The sequence below is a fragment of the Salmo salar genome, chromosome ssa11 (genome assembly GCF_905237065.1).
Source record: "Salmo salar chromosome ssa11, Ssal_v3.1, whole genome shotgun sequence".
NCBI lineage: Eukaryota > Metazoa > Chordata > Actinopteri > Salmoniformes > Salmonidae > Salmo > Salmo salar.
The window spans coordinates 21,097,501-21,122,541 of NC_059452.1; the positions used below are offsets into that span (position 1 = coordinate 21,097,501).

Here is a 25,041-nt window from a genome sequence, read left to right on the forward strand (position 1 = left end):
TCTCCAAAGTAACGCCGGGCAGACACTACAGGATTCTCTAAACCATGCTGTCTTGACAAGGATGCGATTCCATAGCTGGAATGAGCTGTGGCTCAAAGCAGCCTCAAACATTTTCAGTAAGAAATTCATGTTTGCCCTACATATTTATATATATATATTTATATTTATATATATATATATATATATATATATACATTTTTCATTGAATAATATTGTGTGTAAAGAGCTGTAACGATTTGACACTTTGGCAAGTACAAACACATACGAGTAGTATTCATCGCTCCTGCTCGAGAGTACACATTCTGGGTGATGCGATACAATGTCATCATCTCACTGGCTCCTTCTGATAAGGCAATTTATATGCTTAAAGGTAATGATTAAAGAATTCCACCCTGAAACGTAACTATTAGTGATTATTAGCTTATGTGGCATGTATAATTAACGTAAAGTCCAATAAGGTTCGGTAGAAACATGTGAGGGAGAGAAATGTGTGTGTGACTAAGAAGATACTGAGAACAATTAAACTGTGTATGACCTGACCTGGCTAGAACTCTGAGAAACTTACGATAGGACAGGGAGTCCTTTCAAGGTTCCTCTAATCTCGGGTAAATGGAACTGCTAGCTTGGTAGTGATAAACAGTTGATACAACTCACATACTGTTCGTATGTATGTGCGTAGGATATCTACTGTTTGTGTGGAGGTATGTGCGTAAGTAGGGAGTGAGTTATAAAATGGCATGTATTGTGGACTTTAGAGCGCTCTCTGAATAAACTGTACGGACCTTTTGTATAAGCTGAGTCTTTGCCTAATTATTATTAAACCCAGGGTCTTACAAACCTCGGGAATTAGTCAAAGCTTTAATAATTGTTAGTTATTATCATTGGGATTCAAAATTCTCATGACAGCTTCTCAGGAGAGCTCTCATTGGCTATTGCTGATCACCGTTCTCAAATATTGTCATTGCATATGTCACACTACAAGAGCATTGCAAATTTTGTGCAGATAAAAATCAAAATATTGGGATGTCTGGGACAGCTCAAAGACAGGATCGGTAGCCCTCTGATTGCGTCTCTGATCCGCTCACATTAAACAAGCGTAGCTGATGGCCGCGCACCCAGAGTAGGCAAGGACATTGGGATTTTGTCTCCAATCTCAAAAACTTGTCTGGGACAGCTAAAATTAGGGCCAAAATCACATAGTGAAGACCCGGCTTAACCTGACCTCACGAAGCTTCTTTTTGATGTTCTGTTTGAGGGCCTCCTGTGGTGTAAGGGCCCCAACATCACTCCTCCTTAGTCTGATACTACACCTGACTCTGGACCCCGGGGACTGGAACTGAGCCTGGGAGGCACTAGAGAGGACATAACACACATGGCTTATTCCATTAAAATTAAACATTTTATCTTGAGATATTACAGTTGACAAGAGAGAGCCTGTCAACCTAACAGTAGACAACCGCTTGCCAAAGCAAGTTTAGTTGATAGATAGTAGTAGGTACTGTGGGTGACACTTTTCGACAGTGTTGATTTACCTGCGGGTAATTGGGGACCTGGAGGACTCCGTTTGAATTACATTTTGCAGGAGAATTCGAGCAGACACGTCCTCGTCTAAAGAATCCATGGCATAACGTTCAGTCTGTCGAAACAGAAGAAGTCAACGTTTTATCGATATTCTGGAAATAGTTGACATGCTGACAGCTTTAATTAGCTAGCTAACTACTGGTTTAGTACTTGCTAGCTAACGTTAATGCAAATAAACATATAGCTTACTACTTCTGAAAGTAAGTAGGGCGACTAACGCGTTAAAGTTAACTTCGCTAACGGATTAAATAAAATAAATAAATAAAACCTAGCTAAGTTAGCTATCCATGCTAAGCTAAAGTTAGATATCATACGTGTTCACGATACTCGCTTTTTTATGTGGAAAATCACCGTTTTGATGTGCTATTTTATGATAGTATCCTAAACTTGCTAGGATACTATCAAATAAATACAATAAAAAGCTTGCTAGCTAGTGTTTACCTTTTAGCGGGTGGCTCCCGCGTTTAAAATTCAAGTGAAAACTCGTGAGACGAGAGTTTAGGGAATGCATTATGGGACTTGTAGTTTATTTAAATTCTTAGTTCTGATTCACGCTTGCTTGGAAAGCAGTAACAATGGATACAATAGTTAAACATCTATCAACATAATAAAAGTCTGAGACATTATACACAAATACGTCTAAAAACATATGAATTGTGCGCAACACTAAACAAAATGTCATATTTTTGGTGCTACCAGCTTAGGACACAAAACAGGAAGTTGTAAGCATTGTGGGACGTGTAGTTCCGCTTCGAGGCCGATCGGCTAGATAACAACGCGAGGAAGAACGAAACAAAAATAATTTAGACAAAACTTCAATAGAATAACAAGTTTATCAGATTTTCGTTGGAATAAACATGCCTGGATTCACCTGCTGTGTCCCTGGCTGCTACAACAACTCTCATCGGGACAGAGAGCTGCGGTTCTACACATTTCCAAAGGATACCACGCAAAGGGAGATTTGGCTCAAGAACATCTCCCGGGCCGGGGTGAGCGGTTGTTTTAGTACCTTCCAACCCACTACGGGACACCGCGTCTGTAGCGTACACTTTCCCGGTGGCAGAAAGACCTATACCGTTCGTGTACCGACGCTCTTCCCGCTGAGAGGAGTGAATGAACGCAAGAACCGAAGGGGCAGGAACAGGAAAGCGTCTGTGGCGGCTGGTGTTCCAGCCCACAGTCCAGGCAACATTGTCATCACCAACGTTGTTTCGACAGCCCCAGATGCCGTTGAGACCGCTCAGAGCGATGCAGTCACCGACACAGCTGCTACTGATGGCCCTATCGTGGTGCAGATCGGCCCGGACGGCGAATACCTCGGACCAGTAAATCCAGCCGCGCAGGGTGACGGGTCCTGTTTTACTGCAGTCGTTTCCAGCTCCACTGACCTGGCCAGGGGCGACGATCCCCCTGCAGACGCCGCTGCCCAGCAGCAGACTGTGCAGTACTACAGCGTTGTCAGCAACCCGCTGGACCACGCGTACTCGCTGACCACCGGGACCACCTCGGCCGAACTGCTTCGGAAGCTGAACGAGCAGCGGGACATCATCGCACTCATGGAAGTGAAGATGAAGGAGATGAAGGCAACCATCCGCCAGCTGCGCGTGACCGAGGCCAAGCTACAGGAGGAAGTGCGCGAGCGGGACCGTTTGCTGTCGGCAGGAGCAGCGTTAAAGAAAATGTGACCATCCTTCCCACCCAAATGATGGATAACTAAAGACCGTCGCGACCTAAGACTCTAACGTGAGATGAAGGGGGTCGGTGGAGAACAGAGCAAAGCCTCTTTTAATACGAAAGCGATGAGAATTTATTTTCAATAGAGGGGTAGCAACTTGTTGGTCTACTAATGCTATTTTTGGCTAGCTAGTTGATAATAATCCCATAGTTGCCTATAAAGCATTGCCCAATTTAGTCCACCAATGTGTTTGCTAAACGCAAGCAGCCTTTTAGGGGAGTGTAAAATCATTGACGAATGCGTTCTTGTGGATCGCCTGGCTGCAACTCTGTAGCCTACTTTCGACATAGAACATTTAAAGGGAGATGGGGGAATTATTAGGCCATTGTTTTGTTGTTAAGCTGTTTGTATGTCAGTGTCTGCAGTTGAATTCTCCTTGCAGTATATTAAACACCAGCTTTTCAGCTCAGCGGCCATCCTCCAAAACAAGGTTGCTTTGTGACTCTAACTGTGGGAAGATGTGTTGTGCATCATGAAAGTATTTGTGCTTATGAGGTGCCTATTTCCACCAGAGACCTGGCTTGATCCATGGCACCATCTGGTTGTAAGACCTTTACACCACCTAAAGGTTCACTGTGACTGGTGTCTCAACCTTCTCCCAAATGGTTTGATACAGTATCTGCAGTTGGCACTCACATATGGATATTATGTTAACCTCTGACTGTTGAACTTTGAACTGACAGCAATGACTGTTCTGAAACTTAAACCATATCCATTTGAAGTAAATTTCATTTTAAAATAATATATCCTGAGTTGTTTCTTTATCTGTTTAAATTGATGCATGAGTGTTATTATGAGTGTTACTAATTTCTTGGAGATAGCTCAGTAGGCTGGATAGTGACCTGGATCATGTCATGCAGTTTATGTCTATCATTTCTATTTCCCTTTTCAATTGAAACAGACATTCTCTTAGAGAAATCCACTAAAGTGAACACCATAGGGCTCTAGAATCATGATTTAATCTTATCTTGATTATTGGCCTGACGTATGGTCAAGTTCTGCAAAAAAAATACCTAGTTAAGCTGCAGCTGGCCCAGAACAGAGCAGCACATCTTGCTCTTCATTATAATCAGAGGGCTAATATTAATACTATGAATGCCAGTCTCTCTTGGCTAAGAGTTGAGGAAAGACTGACTGCTTCACTTCTTGTTTTTATAAGAAATGTGTTGGACATTTGTAATTGTTTACTTAGTCAACTTACACACAGCACTGACACACACACTTACCCCACCAGACATGCCGCTAGGGGTCTTATCACAGTCCCCAGGTCCAGAACAAATTCAAGTAAATGAACAGCATTATACAGGGCCATGAGTGCATGGAACTCCCTTCCATCTTATATAGCACAAGTGAACAGCAAACCTGGTTTCAAAAAACAAATAAAGCAACATCTGATGGCACACTGCCTGTCCCCCATGTGAACTACTTGTGTGTTTGTACTGACATGTATGTGTAACTGATAGATACACACACTCACACACACTACATGTTAATGTTTTTAAATTTACATTTTAAGGTCTTTTGTCTGTAATGTATTTTTCGTTATGCATCGGACCCCAGTAAGACTAGCTGTCACCATTGGCGTCTGCTAATGGGGATCCTAATAAATCAAATTAAATGACTAGCTCACATTAAGGAATATCTGGTATGGGGAGTTCATTTTCAAAATAAAGTTTTAATCCTCTCACCAGACCTGCAGCACTATACAGAGACTGTAGATGGCACTACAATACAGCTTGGACATCAATGTCACTGGACTTTCACCTCCCCATTCTGTCTGTCTAGTGTCCACCCCTGTCGGTCACCTTTTCTCTATCTCCCTTGGTGGATCATGGTCCACTATCTTACCTTCCTTTGTTATATGGGACCTTATGCATTCTCGCCCCTGCCCTGTGTCACTTAGCATCAGAAAACTACATTTATAAGAATCTTTATTGTTACTTTCTATTGTATTATTTTGATGTAGATTCTATCAGTGACTTATCTTGTGACTAATTCAAATCCATTTATCATAGTTAAATAAAGGTTAAATAAAAACAATTTAAAAAAGAGAGATGTGATTCGCATTGCAAAGTAGGGGGCGTGGCGACAGTTTTTCATGCAAATATTCTAAAATCCGCATAAAAACAATACGCGCATTTTCCCACCAAAGATGTTTCCATCAAATTGACTTGTTGCTGATAAAAGGCTGTGCGTGATGACGTACTACACATAAAAATACATTTTGTGGTTAAATTCCCATGTGCCGAATAAAAAATAGAAGTTAAATGGGTTTCCACCGCATTTTCAACTCTACTGATGGTTTTCTCACAAACTATGCTGCGTTACATAGCGAGTGTGCCCGCTCTTGGGACGTGCGCTCTAGCGGTGTTGGCTAGAGCTCATGTATACCCTACATAGTGAGATTATTATTTATTTGTCAAATGGCAGCCAAACATCGACCATCATGTCACCATAACAAGACCCTCGATATTTATTGGAAAGGAGCATCAAGTTCATTACCTTGCACTTTCACCACCCTGTGAAATTCATCATAATTTATTTTATCTGTAGCCTAATAAACTGTATGGTTTCCCAAATCGTAGTGGGAGGACCACACATGTCATAGCGTGACTCCAAGTTTTTCGATATGATGGTTATTGTATCAATATTCGCGCATAAAAGCGTTTCAATCGACATATCTCGCATAATTCATTTTACTGGTACAAAAATATCCCACTATTTCTAGCGTATTGAGTTCCATCAACATCTGGAATGTTTCCCGAAAAATGTTCATCAGGCTGGTCATGAAATGTTTATATCCGACATGTACTTTACCAGTATAAAAAGGTTTAATGGAAACCTCCTTAATTTGTATGGATTTAAAAGCATTGGACAGTCAAAAACACTTTGAGGGATGTCAAATTATACAGTGTAGATTAAGGAAAGGAGACGAGGAGGCCAAGTAAGAGTGTTGATATGCACCCTCAGTCTTCTGACCAGACCACTCAGAGGCTCCACTGCTGGTTTGCAAAGGGTTTGTCTGAGGGCTGACGCCTCACATGAAAGCTCAGAGCTGTTTTGTTGGTAACCTGTATGTGTGTATGTTTGTTAGAGAGTGTGTATAGTGGGTGTGTTGGAATATTCTGTGTACATTGCAATGCTAGTTATTTTGGAGTTTAAAGACCAATGATGTGTGTAAACTGGATGACTGACTATGCAGTTTGTGAATATATGTATATTTGTTCAACTGACATGGGTACAGGAATTATGTGTGTGACAGAGAGAGAGAGAGAGTGAGAGAGAGAGATGAATGGAGAGAGGGAGGTTCCTGATCCTAATCTGGATTTATTCTCTACCCCAGGTCCCAGTAGAGTTATGTAATGACTTAATCTAGGCCTGTCAATCAAATTTACACAACTCTCCCTTCATATTTTTTACAAAACAAACAATTCATGAAATCCTCTATCAAACAATCCCATGCCAAAGCTCTCAGTGGTCATCGTGTGACATGTGTAAGTGACCACACTGCCATGCATCGTTCCAAGTGGATTTGCCTCTATTTTTAAGGATATTACATTAGCTTTTGTGGCACATTTCTTCCTTTGGTTATGTTAAACCTGTTTAGCCTTGTTTGCCCCTGTGGATTTTGTTAGCCCCTGTGTACTCTGGTGCTATATACTATACTGTCCTTGTTTTCATTGTTAGCCATTGTTCTTCTCTATTCTCTGAACAACCATAGAGATAAAGTGCATACCCTTTATCTGACCATAGTGTCCCTACTTCTTAATCTACATAAACCGACCCTCAAATCTATATAAAGATGCCATCCATTGAACTGTGGGAGATTAAACAGCAGTGTGACGATTGTGGATCTCAGCTTCCTGCCATGCTGAGACCCTTATTCTGCAATCAGATATTCAGGGATATTGTGTATAGGACCAGTATGGGGTTGCCTGTCTTTAGAACAAAAAATACATTCCATGTGTCCTAATCTCAATCCCTGCTTCCAGTTGTCATTCTGACGGTAACACACACACACACACACACACACACACACACACACACACACACACACACACACACACACACACACACACACACACACACACACCAGAGGGGCATAGCAGGTATCTCCAGAGGCAGACAGGCAGTCAGATTATTCAGAAGTTAATGGTTGTATTAAACCGCAGATTACTGTTGAGATATCGTTCTTCCCATTTGTGACTGTCTACAGATGTGAAACAGGACTTATCTATTAATGTCACAGGCGTCGAAAGGATTAGACCAAGGCGCAGCGTGTATAGCGCTCATCTTTAGAATTTTAATGAATGCACTTCAAACAACAAAATAACAAACGCGACCAACAGTTCCGTCAGGTACAATAACTAAACGGAAAATAACCACCCACAAAACCCAAAAGAAAACAGGCTGCCTAAGTATGGCTTCCAATCAGAGACAACAAAAGACACCTGCCTCTGATTGGAAACCATACTCGGCCACACATGGAAAATGAAACATAGAAACAGAAAACTAGAACAAATCCCCTAGAAACAAACCAACTCCAAAACACACAAAACAACCCCCCTGCCACGCCCTGACCATTCTACTATGGCAAAATGACCCTTTTCACAGGTCAGGACGTGACAATTAATGCACCCAGCGCCAGCCATCTGGGGGGCATGGAGGGTGGAGCAGGGGGCATACGGTGGAAAGAGGGTTGTTAAAACTGTCTGTAAAATATAATGCAAAGGCTCAACCAGGAAGGGCTGGCATTGGACGTGGGACAGATGGAAACTCCACATATGATCTGTGTGTGGGTAACTAATGTTGCCTGAACCCTGTCCCCCCTCCCTGTCCTCTGGGGGCTGAGTTTCCCAGAGGATCCTGTGATTCCGAGCTTGTCTCTCCCAGGTGGGCTGGATTCTCTAATCCTCAGAAGCGGGCCATCTGCCCGCTTCTTCCCAAACATCGGATTATTTAACCCAGCACAGCCCACCTCACTGCCCTAGAATAACAAGATATAGCCCCACACAGGCAGAAACTGTGAAAATATACAGGACAGATTTACTGAGTAATTCTCAGTAAACCAAGAATAAATTCTGTTCATTGAGAAATAGTAACACCAAACATCTGGAATCTACGGGTCTGTGTTAGAAGTAATTCCCCTCTTTAGTTTTGTAAACTATGAAGCCCATATTTCTCAGGAGCTCCGCTCTCTCTTCTATCTCTCTACCAAACTATTTGTGCTGTGTTTTTTTTACCTCCACTAAATGCCCTCAATACTGAGATCGGAAATGAGAATGCTCTAATCCAGTGTGCTATGATGTGACGTCCCTGGTCCGTTGCCCCCAAGCTTTCCACAGCTTGCCCTCCACCCCTCCCCTACACACACATCCCCTGGAGGCAGCACGTCGGCCCTTTGCTCTGTTAATCCAGTGAACACTCACTACGATCTGCCTGTATGCTCTGCTCTACTCTTGAGCTCTGATGATCCAACAAATGAGTGACAGGACACCTCACTCTGAGAAGACACCAACATTCTGTCCGGGATTATAACACTGCTGTGAACGTCATCAGATCAGAGCCCATTAATTGTGTGCTGGGGCTCCACTGGACTCAGTTGGGCCAGTTGAGTATGAGGTCCCATGCCTGCACCGTGACTTTCCTCCTGCCTGTTGCTCTTTACCTCTGTAAGGATGTCTTTCCCTTATCTATTTATGTATTGTATGTCTGTGTGTCTCTGTCTGTGTGTATTGTAGTGATGTTACTTTAGTGCGGTGAGTGCAGTGTGACACTTCAAAGGCAGCCTTTATCTCACTCTGCTCTTACTAGTTTCCTGTATTTTTTCTGTTCAATTGTTTTTGTTTATTAGAATATTTTAAACTGAAGCGATGGAATAAGTAGCAGGGCAGGAGTGATGGTTTGGTATGAAGTGATGGTAAGTTGGTCAGGAGAGCAGTGCAATGGTATGGGTGAAAAATTATTTATTTCTGAATCCATTCGGAAATGAAGGAGAGAGGTTTCACGAAGTACTTATCCTAATGAAATACATGCTGTTCCAGCTTGTTCCGAACAGCGCAGTATGTGTGTGTTTATGTGTGTGTGTGCCTCCCACTGTCGTCTCTCAGGGAGTTGTGAGACAGCTGGAGAATACTATCCCACTGAGGTTAGTGCTGAGGATAGGGGCGGTACCTCCTGTAGTTTACGGAGTTACTAAAGGCCATAAGAATGTTATGTTGAGAGAGAGACATCATGCATGCGTGTTGCATTCACCCCAACCTTCCCCTGTGGTGATACTCATCTTCATGTTCTTTCTCCACCCTCTCTCAGGGCTGATGTGTGTGTGTGTGTGTGTGTGTGTGTTTGTGTGTGATTATGTGGTTGTTTGTTTGTATGTTTGCCAATGTGTGTGTACATGTGGTTTACACACACACACACACACACACACACACACACACACGTGATGTAACTGTAACATACAGTATAACTGTAATATATAATGCAGGCTGATGAATGACCTTACTCCGATGCTAAAACCCCAGACGTAAATAAACAAATGAAAAGTAATCTATTAACAGCAGTGGACAACGGAGCTTATCTATCTACTGTAATTCACATTGATACTCTTCACTCCCTCCCCTCCCTCAGGTCTGGCCCCTGTGTGTTGGGCTGCTGCGCTCCCTAGCTCCTGTGGCGTCATCTACAAGAGCTTTGCTCAGTGTCTCCTCACTCTGGGGGACAGTCTGGGTGACACACAGAAAGAGCAGAGCATACAGGACATTGACACAGTCTGCAGGTGAGTCTCTCTCTCCCACTCCAACTTGACACCTACTCTGAATCACTCCAGCTCTCTTTTTCTCCTCGCATATTCTCCCATCTTCTCACACAAATAACTGTTGTAAATGTTCATCTGACTAAATCACATTTTCAGACCAAGTCACTCATACAGAATCAGACTGTAGCCCAACATGTGCTCCAACACCTGTAAACACACACGTCTCACTCCCTTACACGTCCCTCATTCACAACGCTTCAGACTTCCTTAGAGTTTAGAGTTCCTTGCTCCCTTACAGATCATGGGATGCGTTCCATGTGTGTGCGAATGCGGCACTTGCCAGTTGTCCTGGAGACGCAGCGGCTGTGTGGGAGTCTCTGAGGCAAGAGTCCAGGAAGACACAGTTTTCTGGAAACCTCTATGACATGTGTGCCAGCCGCACCACACTGGCACCCAACACAGTGCCCGTGCCACCCTCCCAGAGGCCACCAACGTCAGACCAGACCAATCAAGAAACTCTAAAAGGGTACACGCATCACCTTGGACCCGCCTACACCACGCTTCTGCTCTCAGCATGCATCTCTCTACTGCTCCTGCTCAGGATGTAGCCCTGGCCTCCCTCAGACTGCTATAGGTTCTCTGTGAGCCTTGTGTTTAAATGGACTGAGCATCAAATGAACCAACACACACCTGTAAAAAACCCTCACTCCAACACACACACAAGCACACAACCCCTCACTCCAAAATGCATACCTCCTCCAACGTGCATCCACACACAAACACACACACACACACACACACACACACACACACACACACACACACACACACACACACACACACACACAGAAACGCAAGAAAACACTCCCAAGCGTTATGGACGTAATTATTATGCATATCATGTAAAATAAAGTTTCTATGTCAACATCTCTGTGCAATTGTCTGTATACCACCTATCATTTATAAGACGGAAGTACTGACATTACTGATACAGAGTTGCTCTATAATCTACACGATGTGTGAACTCTGTTTTTATATGTGACATGTGTAGTGGGGCAATATTTGATACATGTATGTATGCATATATTATATATACCTCACATGCAACTTGTAAATAAGACTAAGCAATAAGCCCATTTACTGAATTATCTGACTTCATAAGATAAATAACAATATGCAAAAGACTATAGTTAAACCATGTGCAATCAAGTATTATGCTGACTAATATCAAGGAATTGTCACGAGAAGTGAATATCAAAGCAAGTATTACTTAATAACTTTATGAAATGAATGGATTCACATACAAGACATAAAGCTTAAGTTACAAAGCATTAACAAGCATTATTCTAGGCATGGTCAGAGAGAGAGACAAAGATACCATAGCTTGAGCCATGGCACATTGCTCATGGGAGAGGGAGAAAGTAAGAAAGAAAGACGGAGTATCTCACCACAGCAGTCCAGGAACAAAAAATATAAAGAATTAATCTAAGACCTTTTATAATGTTTGAGTTGTTCGGATTCAGAATCTGAGTTGTTGATCAATAGCATTACTGTAAAACTAACCTCCAATCAGATATCAGACCTAAAGACCTGTAAAGACAACAGAACCTCTGCTACCCAGAGGTGTGACAATGGGGGTTGGTGAATTCTGAATTCCTTAGACAACACAGAGGAATCCTTGCATAAGTCACCTTGGGGGCGGGCCCGCCACTTTCGTGTTTTTATATGAGCTATAAAAGAGTTCACCTGTAAAATGTATTTTACTCAGCCACCAGCTGACTAAATCCCTATATTCCCCAATCATTGATTCGTGCATTGCCTGTGTGGGCACTGGGCATGGAATAGCCACCACACACAGTGTGCCTGTGGACTTATTATGTAATGATTCATCATAATGTAAAAATGATATCAGAAGCTGCACTTCACTTAGATACATGTTTGTTTTCATAGTTTCATGTGAGGTTGCTCAGAGCAGTTGCTTTAAGGGGTGCATGCTTTGTTTCATTCAACTGTGAGATGTGAAATCAGACACACATCTGATTAATCCAGACAGTTAGATTTAATAATAATTCATGCATTCATTTGTAATAAAATATATTAACAAGAATATGTATGGTGTAGCATGTAACGTGCAATGTGTGTGTATCCTGTATGTGTGTGTGTTTGTAATCTTTGCTCTTAAATCCTTTCATAACAGAAGGTCATGAGCAGATCAATTTAATCTGTCTTTGTTCCTGCCCAGCATCCCTCAATGCACCCTGACAGCCCAGGACACACTGCACATCCTAGCCATGTGTCACAGTAGGGGAGGGAGGGGGGAGAGGGAGGAGGAAAGATGAAGAGATGGTGAAAAACGATGTGAACATGGTCATGAACAGAAACAAATATTTAGAGAACAGTAGACAATCCCGACAATGCGTGTGGCTATGACAAGAGAGATGAGGAGACAGGTGGATATATTTTTTTGTTAATCCTCTTATTGGTACCTTTATTTAAAAGACCCAATCTACTAAAATCTATTCTCTAGTCTCCCTGTGACCAGTATTTGACCTGAGCACTGGGCCCTGAAATCTCACCCTCAGTCCCGGGTAGATTAAACGATAAAGAAGAGATTCTATGTGTTTTTACATTAGCAGGTCTGTAATATTACTGCTAAAACAAGCAAAGAATTTGACAAAATAACTGCTCTGTTCACATTTCTGCATGATCATCATCATTATTCTATTTTCTAAACTTGTTATGTTTTTTATGTTTTATTTTCTGTAATTATGGGCCAGTCTATTGCACATATGAGGTGCACATCTGGTACTTAAGTGCCACCTAGTGATAGATTTTAAGTATTTGTAACAAGCACTGAGACAAATTCCCCATACTGTATTATAACATTTAATTTTATGAGCCCTGGCTATAATCTGACCGGGATTATCTTGGAATGGACTTGAATGCGGTTCATGAACATTTAATTTAGAACACTGAGCCTAAGAATACCGAATATAAAGTATAACCAGTAACAGAACAGCTACGAATAACTAAAACAAAAACAACATTGTTTAGTGCAGAAAATGTGTTGTGTGTAAACCCGTGGCTGCAAAATAGCTCTATAGCAGCTCTCTGTGCTTACATTGTACCTGTATTCAGCAAAACAAGGCTTTCCCAGATTGAACACCTAAACCTAGTGTTGTTAATGCTATCAAAGCCTTATGCAGGGTTAGTCCAGCTCCTCAATGAGACAACCTGGTTTGCTGGCTTCAGGGCTCTGCCTCTGTCTGGGTTCTCCCTGAGGTTCTGATATCAGCAGCTCTGGGGCATCCCCCGCCTCTGGGTCCAATGCTACTAGGTGATTGGTGGGCGATTTGTTTGACGTGTTGTCACAGACCCTGAACAGTAAAGATGAGCATTGATCTGAGGTGGGTGTGGTCTCTGTGGTCCACACTGTCCCACTCTGATGTATGATTGGATCTACATCGTTGCTGTCTCCTGAAATTACCTCTATCTTTGGCCGGAATACTTGCTGGAAACACAGGTGGTCAATTCAGACACAACACAGCTGACCCAAATTAAATACACTGCTGACTTAAATGCTGTGTTGACCTAATAAAATATTAGTATGTGAGTCATTTAGAGACTAATTGTGTGTATTTGGAATATGCCTGCTGACTATTGTACAATAAATGCTAAAGGTATTCTATTCTTTCTTTTGGATAATCAAAGTTACAGCCGAGTGTGTGGTATGTAATGTACCTGAGAGAAGATGGAGGTGCTGTCTGGATCTTCAACATCCACATCCTCCAGGTCAGGGAGATCCTGTGGAGTCAGGTGACCATTAGTCAGGGGACAAGGCTTTAGTGCTCTAAATGAAGGTTAGAGTCAAGAGCTAAATGATATGAGTCTGGGGAAGTCTGTGCTTTTGGATAAGATGCTGATGGAGAGGGACTAGACAACAACAATAAAACGTTATTACAGTGTAATAATCACTCTATTATAGTGATAGTGACTGGTAATGCTTGGCTGTGGTGGTCAGTCTGACTCACGTCAATACGAAGTGGTGGGCGTGGCTCCAGGTGGATGGTCTCCAAGTCCTCTGTCTCCTCTAGCTCAGTCACCATTGGTCCAGGACCGTGCTCCACAATTCCCCCAGCTGTCTGAGACTCTGGCTGGCCACATACTGACTGCTCTCTCTCTAACTTCTCTCTCTTTGGCTGCCTTCTTTGTAGTTGTTCTCTCTTTGACTGGTTTAACTCTAACAGTTCTTCCTTTAAGCTTTCTTCTGCTGCTTGCTCTCCATTTGGCTGATCTCCCTCTTGGTGCTCTCTCTCTAGCTGATCTCCCTCTTGGTGCTCTCTCTCTAGCTGATCTCCCTCTTGGTGCTCTCTCTCTAGCTGATCTCCCTCTTGGTGCTCTCTCTCTAGCTGATCTCCCTCTTGGTGCTCTCTCTCTAGCTGATCTCCCTCTTGGTGCTTTCTCTCTAGCTGATCTCCCTCTTGGTGCTCTCTCTCTAGCTGATCTCCCTCTTGGTGCTCTCTCTCTAGCTGATCTCCCTCTTGGTGCTCTCTCTCTAGCTGATCTCCCTCTTGGTGCTCTCTCTCTAGCTGATCTCCCTCTTGGTGATCTCTCTCTAGCTGATCTCCCTCTTGGTGCTCTCTCTCTAGCTGATCTCCCTCTTGGTGCTCTCTCTCTAGCTGATCTCCCTCTTGGTGCTCTCTCTCTAGCTGATCTCCCTCTTGGTGCTCTCTCTCTAGCTGATCTCCCTCTTGGTGCTTTCTCTCTAGCTGATCTCCCTCTTGGTGCTCTCTCTCTAGCTGATCTCCCTCTTGGTGCTTTCTCTCTAGCTGATCTCTCTCCGGATCCTCTCTTTCTGGTTGTTCTCTGTCTAGCTGCTTCTTCAGTGGCTGTTTATTCCGTAGCTCCTCCTTTTCTGGCTGCTCTCTCTGTGTCGGTAGGAACTCTTCATGGGCCTCCAGACTGTCCTCCACAAACACCTGGATCCTCTCCTCCCAGCCCGGGATCTGATTCTGTCTCTGGTTCTTTTCACTGGGGCTCTCAAGTTCTGGAGTTGTAGTGGTCTCATACTCCCCTAGAGAAGGTCAACACACCCTTATCGAACCTTCTCTACGTAGTGTGTGTGTAGCAGGTTTCAAGTGTGTGTGTGTGTGTGTGTGTGTGTGTGTGTGTGTGTGTGTGTGTGTGTGTGTGTGTGTGTGTGTGTGTGTGTGTGTGTGTGTGCGTGTGTGGATATGAGCGTGTGTGTGCGTACCTCTCTCTTGCAGCTCTCTGACTCGCAGTCTCTCCCTGGCTTGGTCTCTGATGGTTGCCATGGCGTCCAGACTGTCCTGGATCTTCCTTCTCTCTCGTGTTTGCCATGATTCCCTCTCCCTGCGCTCCCCCTCCGGACCCGCTGTCCCCCACGCCTCCGCACACGCTCTTCATACCGCAACCACATGACAATCATACAGCAACCAAAGACCAACATCACAGACCACACAATGACTCAACCATAAGTATGACATGCACAGGCAAACAGAGACAAACTGCTAATGCACCTGTCCTTTGGGAACACAGGTCGGTCATCCAGGTATGTCAGCTGTTTTAGACGTATGATCATAGTCTTCCTGTAGTATGGGATTTTCTTTATCACTTCATTTCCCATCAGGTTCAGCACACGCTGAGGAGGAGGGAACAACAAGGGTGTAATCACACACACACATACACAGGCTTGGGTATATTATCAGCATGAAGCAAGAGTATTTGCATTTTATAGTCAGTGTGTCATGCGCATGGGCATACTAATGAATAAAAATGATATGATCTCTATTAGCATAAAGTACTGTTTATCTGTGTGAGCCTATTGTGAGCATGTTTCTCACCAGTTCAGGCATTCTCTCCAGCACAGTGAGGATGTCTGGGTCATCCAGCAGGTTGTGGGACATGTCCAGTACACTGAGGGAGAGGCACTGACTCAGATGCTCCACGTCTCCCACTGTCTGCAGCTTATTATGGGCTATCTGCAGGGTGCCCAGATCAGGGAGGCAGGCTGGGAAAATACTCACAAATCAGATAGATGGAGTCACACACACACACTGAGATAGCCAGATAGGTGTGGTATGTAGAGTGAGGACAGACTCACCAATGTTTTCGATGGTGTGTATGTAGTTGTTGCAGACATTGAGGGTGCAGAGCTTGCTGAGTGGTTCTAAGTTCTCCAGATTGTGTATGAGGTTCTGGTGGAGGAAGAGGCAGCGTAGGTCTGTTTGGGCCTGCAGGTTCTGGATGCGCTGCAGCCCGTTGCACTCCAGCCAGAGACACTTCAGCCCTGTGTACTCCTCCAGATTCTCTATAGTGGAGAAGCCTAAGAGGTGGCATACATAAAACAAAACATAAAACAAATAACTACATTAGAATACTACAAGAACACTAACAGCGTAGTTATATTCCACACAAAGCTTATGATTTTAATTTCTGTAAAATATTCATGCAACAATATATCTAAACCGTCCATAAACAACAACAACAATTCTACACATACCTTTGAAGTGCAAATACAGTGTGTCATTCAATCGAGGTGTCATGTAGAGTTTATTTTGCTTGCAGTGGTCCTTCAGAAATGTCTTCGTCATTCTGAGGAACATAAAGCGTCACTAGTTTGAATGCTAGACAGAACGAACAGTAATGCTAGAAGACGACTCACAGCCAATTCCTAGCTTTTAGGATTACCTTGGACCTGAGTCCTTTTCCTCTTGTTGTTGGGCTTGTATGAGTTTGTCGACTTCTGTATGTGAGGACACACAACGGTCTCCTTCGATATCGTTTGGCAGGGGGCTGCAGTTCGCCGTGGTGGCCTCCTCTGAAGTGAGAGAGGAGGATAACTTCAGACATGGCTAGACACATGCGATTATTTAACATGTTGCCACGTGCTGACTATTATGCTAAATTATAGTGAACTGTCTAACCTAGTTTACTGGAAGTTGTTGACATCGCGTTCAGCAATATTTCTGCATCTCCAGCTTGCAGGATCGTGCTGGATTCCTCGCCACTCTCTTCTTCCACCTCACCGGATTCGAGGGGTTTAGGATGCATCGTCGATAGTTAAGTGATTATTACAACTATATACTATTTACTTGTTTAGTTAACAGTTTGTGTTACCGTATTAGCCAATTGTAATAACTTGTCATAAACTCCCTATCAACTATTTTCCGGTAAAGCTTTTCTGTGTTTCCATAGCAACGGTGAACACCAAACGACGACCGCCATCCTCTCATGATTGGTTGTGCAAGCCAGAGTCATATTTAATTTAAACTTTATTTTATCAGGGAGTCATACTGAGACCAAGTTCTATTTTACAGATGAGCCTTGAATTACATAAATTAAAGAAAATACATTATAAAACATAAAGACATTCATTAGTGATAATGTGCGGATTCGATTATGCTAAACCGCGGGGCACCGGGTATGGCACGTTACGTCATCGGGTGAAATCGGGGAGGGAGGAGCGTCCTTCTCAAATCGAACAGTAATCTGCGCCGATCGGTCATTTTGTCAACAAGGCACCATGGTGCATCGTCCAGAAACATACAACATATCTTTTCCATAAAATGAATTGTTCGAATTTTCTAACTATGGTTCATTGTGAAGGCAGATAAACCGTTTTTATCAAAAGCAATCCCTTTAGCATGGGAAAACACAGAATCCTAGTAATTACTACACGTGCTTAATTAAGTCACTTTTGTTTTGAGCCGACTTTGCCTGGCTCACGCCCAGGAGGTGGCCCGGTTCCAAATCGAATACGATCAACTTTCAGTCGACGCAAAACACGCCGACACGAGCGCCCGGGCGCGATTAATCGAACCCCCTCGATGGCTCCGATATAAACTAATGTAGCCGAAACGTCTTTACACTTAAACATTTTCATTGGTTAAAAGGACTGACAGTCAATCTTTTTTTTCCCCGAGCTAAAAATATGAATATTTACACAACATACAGCGATTCCAAAATAAACGTGTATGTAATCAATGTATCCTATTCTGAATAATACATGTATTGTCGACCACAAAAAGGCAGAGACCCTATACATCTAGTTTTATTTCTAGTTATGTAATTCTATGCACTTCTATGAACTAACTCTTACAGTAGGCTTATACAAGGCTACAACGATGATTAGGCTACCCAAAACAAAGCAAGCTAACACCTTAAAGGGACAATCTTAAGTTGCGTAATTCATCTGAATTAATGAAATGTACCCATTGATTCTTGTAGAAGATAACTTATAAATGCTGCATGAGTTTAGTTCAACTGTCATACCTCATCAGAACCAAAAATACAAGCTTGTTTCAATCCAATGTTTGGAAACAAAGTACATGTAAATAAACACTATATAGCCTACAAACATGGTTAGAACTATAATGTTGATATCATGGATGCTCAGTCCTTGATTCCATAGCTGTCTATGAATGTGACATTGGTTACATTTATCCAGCCCTATCCCTCAGCTTTTTACTGAAACAGGGGTGGGATAGCGGGCCGCTTTAAAGGTTCAATATGCAGAAATCTCTCCGCCATTTGCTGGTTGCTAACATTCTAATAGTTTGCTTAATTTCAGTTTAGGTGACAAAACAAGCAATGCACTGTATAGTGTAGAGCATCAGTATACCGTCTAAACTACATTTATTGTAGGCTAAAATACAGTCAGCAGGAAATGTTTTTTTATGCTTGAACACACAACGATTGTGACAGAATCAATTAAACCATTTTTTACAACTGACGTCATAGGCTACATAGTGAGAGGTGCGTGAACCTTTAAATTGAGAGGTCTATTTGAAAAGCGTAGCTTTCTATGACGACACCTAAACCAAGGCTTACTGTTGCAACCCGTTGTCCCACGCTAGTGCAGTGACATAAGCAAGACAGAAGGGGGCAACATGAGCATGCGGGCGCGAAGCTTCACTCAAAGGGAGCTTGATGCAGTGTCCCGTTCCTCTTATTTCAAGCGCATGTTACCGGAGGTAAATCAAATGCATTGCTATGAAACATAAAATATCCGCCTAAGCCTACATAATTGCACCATAGTGTATTATTCTCATCTGGTATAAATTGCCGTAAACATGGGAAAGTCAGTGCCTTAGCCTTACCTCTGTGCCAAAAAGGTCAAAGGCTGTAGGCAAATGAACAGATGCTGGTCTATTGCCCCTCTCTAAAGACATGGCCAAATACAAAACGCAATGTTAAAGGTAGCACATTTCTAACAAAGGTCTATGAGACTGGATGAACTCACTGCTGCCATGTAGCAACTGAGGGGGTAGGCTACATCAAATAAAATAAAATTGTATTTGTCACATGCACCGAAAACAACAGGTTTAGACCTTATGTAGACCTTACCGTGAAATGCTTACTTATACGCCCTTAACCAACAATGCAGTTCAAGAAATAGAGTTAAAAAAATATTTACCAAATTAAGTTGTTAAAAAACGGACACAATAAAATGACTTAACAAAAAGGAGGCTATATACGAGTCAGTGTGTGGGGGTACAGGTTAGTCGAGGTAATTTGTACATGTAGGTAGGGGTAAAGTGACTATGCATAAATAATAAACGGCGAGTGGGGGGGGGGTGTCAATGTAAATAGTCCTGGTTTCCATTTAAATAATTGTTCAGCAGTCTTATAGCGCTCGGGGTAGAACCTGTTAAGGAGCCCTTTGGACCTACACTTGGCGCTCTGGTACCGCTTGCCGTGCAGTAGCAGAGAGAACAGTCTATGACTTGGGTGACTGGAGTCTTTGATAATTTTTTGGACCTTCCTCTGACACCGCCTAGTATATACACTACCGTTCAAAAGTTTAGGGTCACTTAGAAATGTCCATGTTTTTTAAAGAAAAGCACAATTTTTTGTCCATTAAAATAACATCAAATTGATCAGAAATACAGTGTAGACATTGTTAATGTTGTAAATGACTACTGTAGCTGGAAAAGGCTGATTTTAATGGAATATCTACATAGGCTTACAGAGGCCCATTATCAGCAACCATCACTCCTGTGTTCCAATGGCATGTTGTGTTAGCTAATCCAAGGTGATCATTTTTAAAGGCTAATTGGTCATTAGAAAACCCTTTTGCAATCAAGAGGACAAGTACATTAGAGTGTCTAGTTTGAGAAACAGACGCCTCACAAGTCTCTGGTATGCTGGCCTTCTAGGCAGAGTTGCAAAGAAAAAGCCATATCTCAGACTGGCCAATAAAAATTAAAGATTAAGATGGGCAAAAGAACACAGCCACCGGAGTCGCCTCTTCACTGTTGACGTTGAGACTGGTGTTTTGCGGGTACTATTTAATGAAGCTGCCAGTTGAGGACTTGTGAGGAGTCTGTTTCTCAAACTAGACACTCTAATGTACTTGTCCTCTTGCTAAGTTGTGCACCAGGGCCTCCCACTCCTCTTTCTATTCTGGTTAGAGCCAGTTTGCTCTGTTCTGTGAAGGGAGTAGTACACAGTGTTGTACGAGATCTTCAGTTTCTTGGCAATTTCTCACATGGAATAGCCTTCATTTCTCAGAACAAGAATACACTGCCGAGTTTCAGAAGAAAGTTATTTGTTTCTTTGTTTTATTTTGAGCCTGTAATCGAACCCACAAATGCTGATGCTCCAGATACTCAACTAGTCTAGAGAAGGCCAGTTTTATTGCTTCTTTAATTAGCACAACGGTTTCAGCTGTGCTAACATAATTGCAAAAGGGTTTTGTAATGATCAATTTGCCTTTTAAAATTATAAACTTGGATTAGCTAACACAACGTGCCATTGGAACACAGGAGTGATGGTTGCTGATAATGGGCCTCTGTACGCCTATGTAGTTATTCCATAAAAAATCTGCGGTTTCCAGCTACAATAGTAATTTACAACATTAACAATGTCTACACTGTATTTCTGATAAATTTTATGTAATTTTAATGGACAAAAAAATAGCTTTTCTTTAAAAAACAAGGACATTTCTAAGTGACCCCAAACTTTTGAACAGTAGTGTAGGTCCTGGATGGCAGGAAGCTTGGACCCAGTGATGTATTGGGCCGTACACACTAGCCTCTGTAGCGCCTTATGGTCGGATGCCAAGCAGTTGCCAAACCAGGCGGTGATGCAATCGGTCAGGATGCTCTCGATAGTGCAGCGATATAACTTTTTGAGGATCTGGGGACCTTTTCAGTCTCCTGAGGGGGAAAGTTGTTGTCGTGCCCTCTTGATGTGTTTGGACCATGATAGTTTGTTGGTGATGTGGACACCAAGGAACTTGAAACTCTCGACCCGCTCCACTACAGCCCTGTCAATGTTAATGGGGGCCTGTTCGGCCTTCCTTTTCCTGTAGTCCACGATCATCTCCTTTGTCTTGCTCACATTGAGGGAGGTTGTTGTGGTGGCACCACACAGCCAAGTCTCTGACCTCCTTCCTGTAGGCTGTCTCATTGTTGTCGGTGATCAGGCCTACCACTGTTGTGTTGTCAGCAAACTTAATGATGGTGTTGGAGTCGTGCTTGGCCACGCAGTCGTGGGTGAACAGGGAGTACAAGAGGGGACTAAGCACCCACCCCTGAGGGGCCCCGGTGTTCAGGACTAGCGTGGCAGATGTGTTGTTGCCTACCCTTACCACCTGGTGGCGGCCCGTTCGGAAGTCCTGGATCCAGTTGCAGTGGGAGGTGTTTAGCCTAAGGGTCCTTAGCTTAGTGATGAGTTTTTGTGGGCACTATGGTGTTGAACACTGAGCTGGTGGGAAAGGGAAGTGTCCAGGTGGGAAAGGGCAGTGTAGAGTGCAATTGAGATTGCCTCATCTGTGGATCTGTTGGGGAGGTAGGCGAATTGGAGTGGGTCTAGGGTTTCTGGGATGTTGGTGTTGACGTGAGCCATGACCAGCCTTTCTGTCACGGTTGTTGTCGGTGAATGAGGACCAAAACGCAGCAGGTACGTGAATGCTCATCTTGCTTTTTAATTATCTTTCAAAACGAACATACAAAATAACAAAAACACGAACGATCAACAAAAACAGTCTGGTAAGGCACAAGGCGAAACACAGAACAATCACCCACAAATCACACATACAAACACACCCTAATATATGGAACTCTCAATCAAAGGCAGATAGACAACACCTGCCTTCAACTGAGAGTCCCAACCCCAATCAACCAAACATAGAAACACACAACCTAGACTAACCATAGAATACTAAACATAAACCAAAACCCGAAATTACTAAATCAAACACCCTTTACACAAAACACACCACCCCGAACCACATAAAACAAATACCCCCTGCCACGCCCTGACCAAACTACAAAACAATTAACCTTATATACTGGCCAGGACGTGACAGTACCCCCCCCTTAAAGGTGCTACCCCAGAAGCACCTTAACAAAAAATAATCCCAAGCAACACCAACAAAAAGTCCCCTTTTCTAAAGGGAGGGAAGGGAGGGTGGCTGCCGTCAACAACGGCACTGTGCTACACCCCCTCCCCAACCCACCTATTTCTGGAGGTGGCTCTGGCTCCGGCCGTTCCAGGCTGTCGGGCCACTCTGGCATCGCCGGGGAGCAGTCGGGCCAGTCTGGCAATTCGGGACAGTCTGGGCAGTCTGGCAATTCGGGACAGTCTGGGCAGTCTGGCAATTCGGGACAGTCTGGGCAGTCTGGCAATTCGGGACAGTCTGGGCAGTCTGGCAATTCGGGACAGTCTGGGCAGTCTGGCCACTCCGGCAGTTCAGGGCAGTCTGGCCACTCCGGCAGTTCAGGGCAGTCTGGCCACTCCGGCAGTTCAGGGCAGTCTGGCCACTCCGGCAGTTCAGGGCAGTCTGGCCACTCCGGCAGTTCAGGGCAGTCTGGCCACTCCGGCAGTTCAGGGCAGTCTGGCCACTCCGGCAGTTCAGGGCAGTCTGGCCACTCCGGCAGTTCAGGGCAGTCTGGCCACTCCGGCAGTTCAGGGCAGTCTGGCCACTCCGGCAGTTCAGCGCAGTCTGGCCACTCCGGCAGTTCAGCGCAGTCTGGCCACTCCGGCAGTTCAGCGCAGTCTGGCCACTCCGGCAGTTCAGCGCAGTCTGGCCACTCCGGCAGTTCAGCGCAGTCTGGCCACTCCGGCAGTTCAGCGCAGTCTGGCCACTCCGGCAGTTCAGCGCAGTCTGGCCACTCCGGCAGTTCAGCGCAGTCTGGCCACTCCGGCAGTTCAGCGCAGTCTGGCCACTCCGGCAGTTCAGCGCAGTCTGGCCACTCCGGCAGTTCAGCGCAGTCTGGCCACTCCGGCAGTTCAGCGCAGTCTGACCTCTCTGGCGACTGTTGACTGGCGGGCAGCTCTGACGACTGTTGACTGGCGGGCAGCTCTGACGATGACTGTTGACTGGCGGGCAGCTCTGACGATGACTGTTGACTGGCGGGCAGCTCTGACGATGACTGTTGACTGGCGGGCAGCTCTGACGATGACTGTTGACTGGCGGGCAGCTCTGACGATGACTGTTGACTGGCGGGCAGCTCTGACGATGACTGTTGACTGGCGGGCAGCTCTGACGATGACTGTTGACTGGCGGGCAGCTCTGACGATGACTGTTGACTGGCGGGCAGCTCTGACGATGACTGTTGACTGGCGGGCAGCTCTGACGATGACTGTTGACTGGCGGGCAGCTCTGACGATGACTGTTGACTGGCGGGCAGCTCTGACGATGACTGTTGACTGGCGGGCAGCTCTGACGATGACTGTTGACTGGCGGGCAGCTCTGATGATGACTGTTGACTGGCGGGCAGCTCTGATGAAGACTGTTGACTGGCGAGGCTGGGTTGACGCACTTGTAGCCTGGTGCGTGGTGCTGGTACTGGGTTTACCAGATTATGTACACGCACCTCCAGGCTAGTGCGGGGAGCGGGAACAGGACGAGTCGGACTGGGTTGACGCACTTCCGGGTCCGCACGAGAGACAGGAGCTGGAAACCCAGGGCTATGGAGGCGCACAGCCGGTCTAGATCTTACCTCCTGCACAACCCGCCTTGGCTGGATGGAACTAGTAGCCCTGTACGAGCGGGGTGCTCGTACAGGGCAGACTGGGCTGTGCAGGGGCCTGATGGTAGCCGTGCGTAGAGCGGGAGTTGGGTAGCCTGGTCCTCGGAGGCGTACCGGCGACCAGATGCGCTGCGCAGGCATCCTCCTACCAGGCTGGATGCCCGCTCTAGCACGGCACCTGCGAGGGGCTGGAATAACGCGCACCGGACTGTGCGTGCGTATGGGTGAGATAGTGCGCTCCTCAGCGAAACATAGCGCTCTCAACCCCATACGCTCCTCCATATAACCACGAGTAGCTGGCTTCCGGCTCTTCTTACGCCTAGCCAAACTACCCGTGTGCCCCCCCCCAAAATTTTCTTGGGGGTGCCTCTCGTGCTTCTCCTTCTGCGCGTACTTGGCCTCGTACCACCGCCTCTCTGCCTTGGCTGCCTCAATTTCCCACTGCGGACGTCGATAATCCCCAGCCTGATGCCAGGGTCCGGCCCCGTCCAGAACTTCCTCCCAAGTCCACTTCTCCCGCCAGTCCAACTCGAACTCCGTCTGCTCCTTCCTCTGCTGCTTGGTCCTTTGGTGGTGGGTGATTCTGTCACGGTTGTTGTCGGTGAATGAGGACCAAAACGCAGCAGGTACGTGAATGCTCATCTTGCTTTTTAATTATCTTTCAAAACGAACATACAAAATAACAAAAACACGAACGATCAACAAAAACAGTCTGGTAAGGCACAAGGCGAAACACAGAACAATCACCCACAAATCACACATACAAACACACCCTAATATATGGAACTCTCAATCAAAGGCAGATAGACAACACCTGCCTTCAACTGAGAGTCCCAACCCCAATCAACCAAACATAGAAACACACAACCTAGACTAACCATAGAATACTAAACATAAACCAAAACCCGAAATTACTAAATCAAACACCCTTTACACAAAACACACCACCCCGAACCACATAAAAC

General features: G+C 44.6%; 3 protein-coding genes across 3 annotated transcripts in view; 2 read left to right on the forward strand and 1 right to left on the reverse strand.

The window, feature by feature from the left end:
* Window positions 1-17,278, reverse strand: part of LOC106562237 (uncharacterized) — a 24,974-nt gene extending 7,696 nt beyond the window's left edge. Inside the window, exons 1-11 of the mRNA XM_014126980.2 lie at window positions 17,021-17,278; window positions 16,785-16,914; window positions 16,597-16,688; window positions 16,198-16,419; window positions 15,938-16,104; window positions 15,614-15,735; window positions 15,328-15,494; window positions 14,105-15,147; window positions 13,815-13,877; window positions 1,533-1,636; window positions 1,223-1,352 (exon numbers count right to left, since the gene is read on the reverse strand). Coding sequence (XP_013982455.2) covers window positions 1,223-1,352; window positions 1,533-1,636; window positions 13,815-13,877; window positions 14,105-15,147; window positions 15,328-15,494; window positions 15,614-15,735; window positions 15,938-16,104; window positions 16,198-16,419; window positions 16,597-16,688; window positions 16,785-16,914; window positions 17,021-17,147 — 2,367 coding nt within the window. The 5' untranslated portion in view covers window positions 17,148-17,278. The remainder of the gene's footprint in view (window positions 1-1,222; window positions 1,353-1,532; window positions 1,637-13,814; window positions 13,878-14,104; window positions 15,148-15,327; window positions 15,495-15,613; window positions 15,736-15,937; window positions 16,105-16,197; window positions 16,420-16,596; window positions 16,689-16,784; window positions 16,915-17,020) is intronic.
* Window positions 2,284-4,060, forward strand: LOC106562238 (THAP domain-containing protein 11). The gene has a single exon (XM_014126987.2). It carries the CDS (start codon window positions 2,439-2,441, stop codon window positions 3,264-3,266), a length of 828 nt encoding a protein of 275 aa, XP_013982462.1. The 5' UTR covers window positions 2,284-2,438; the 3' UTR covers window positions 3,267-4,060.
* Window positions 8,808-11,035, forward strand: LOC106562239 (neuritin-like protein). The gene is made up of 3 exons (XM_014126988.2): window positions 8,808-8,988; window positions 9,947-10,094; window positions 10,372-11,035. Exons 1-3 carry the CDS (start codon window positions 8,934-8,936, stop codon window positions 10,679-10,681), a joined length of 513 nt encoding a protein of 170 aa, XP_013982463.1. The 5' UTR covers window positions 8,808-8,933; the 3' UTR covers window positions 10,682-11,035.
* Window positions 17,279-25,041: the final 7,763 nt, after the last annotated feature.

Coding starts and splice junctions, on each gene's coding strand:
- LOC106562238 (XM_014126987.2), top strand. CDS start 2,439: ATGCCTGGATTCACCTGCTGTGTCCCTGGCTGCTACAACAACTCTCAT.
- LOC106562239 (XM_014126988.2), top strand. CDS start 8,934: ATGAGGTCCCATGCCTGCACCGTGACTTTCCTCCTGCCTGTTGCTCTT. Junction 8,989..9,946: donor GCCTGTTGCTCTTTACCTCT/GTAAGGATGTCT, acceptor CCCCTCCCTCAG/GTCTGGCCCCTGTGTGTTGG. Junction 10,095..10,371: donor GACATTGACACAGTCTGCAG/GTGAGTCTCTCT, acceptor GCTCCCTTACAG/ATCATGGGATGCGTTCCATG.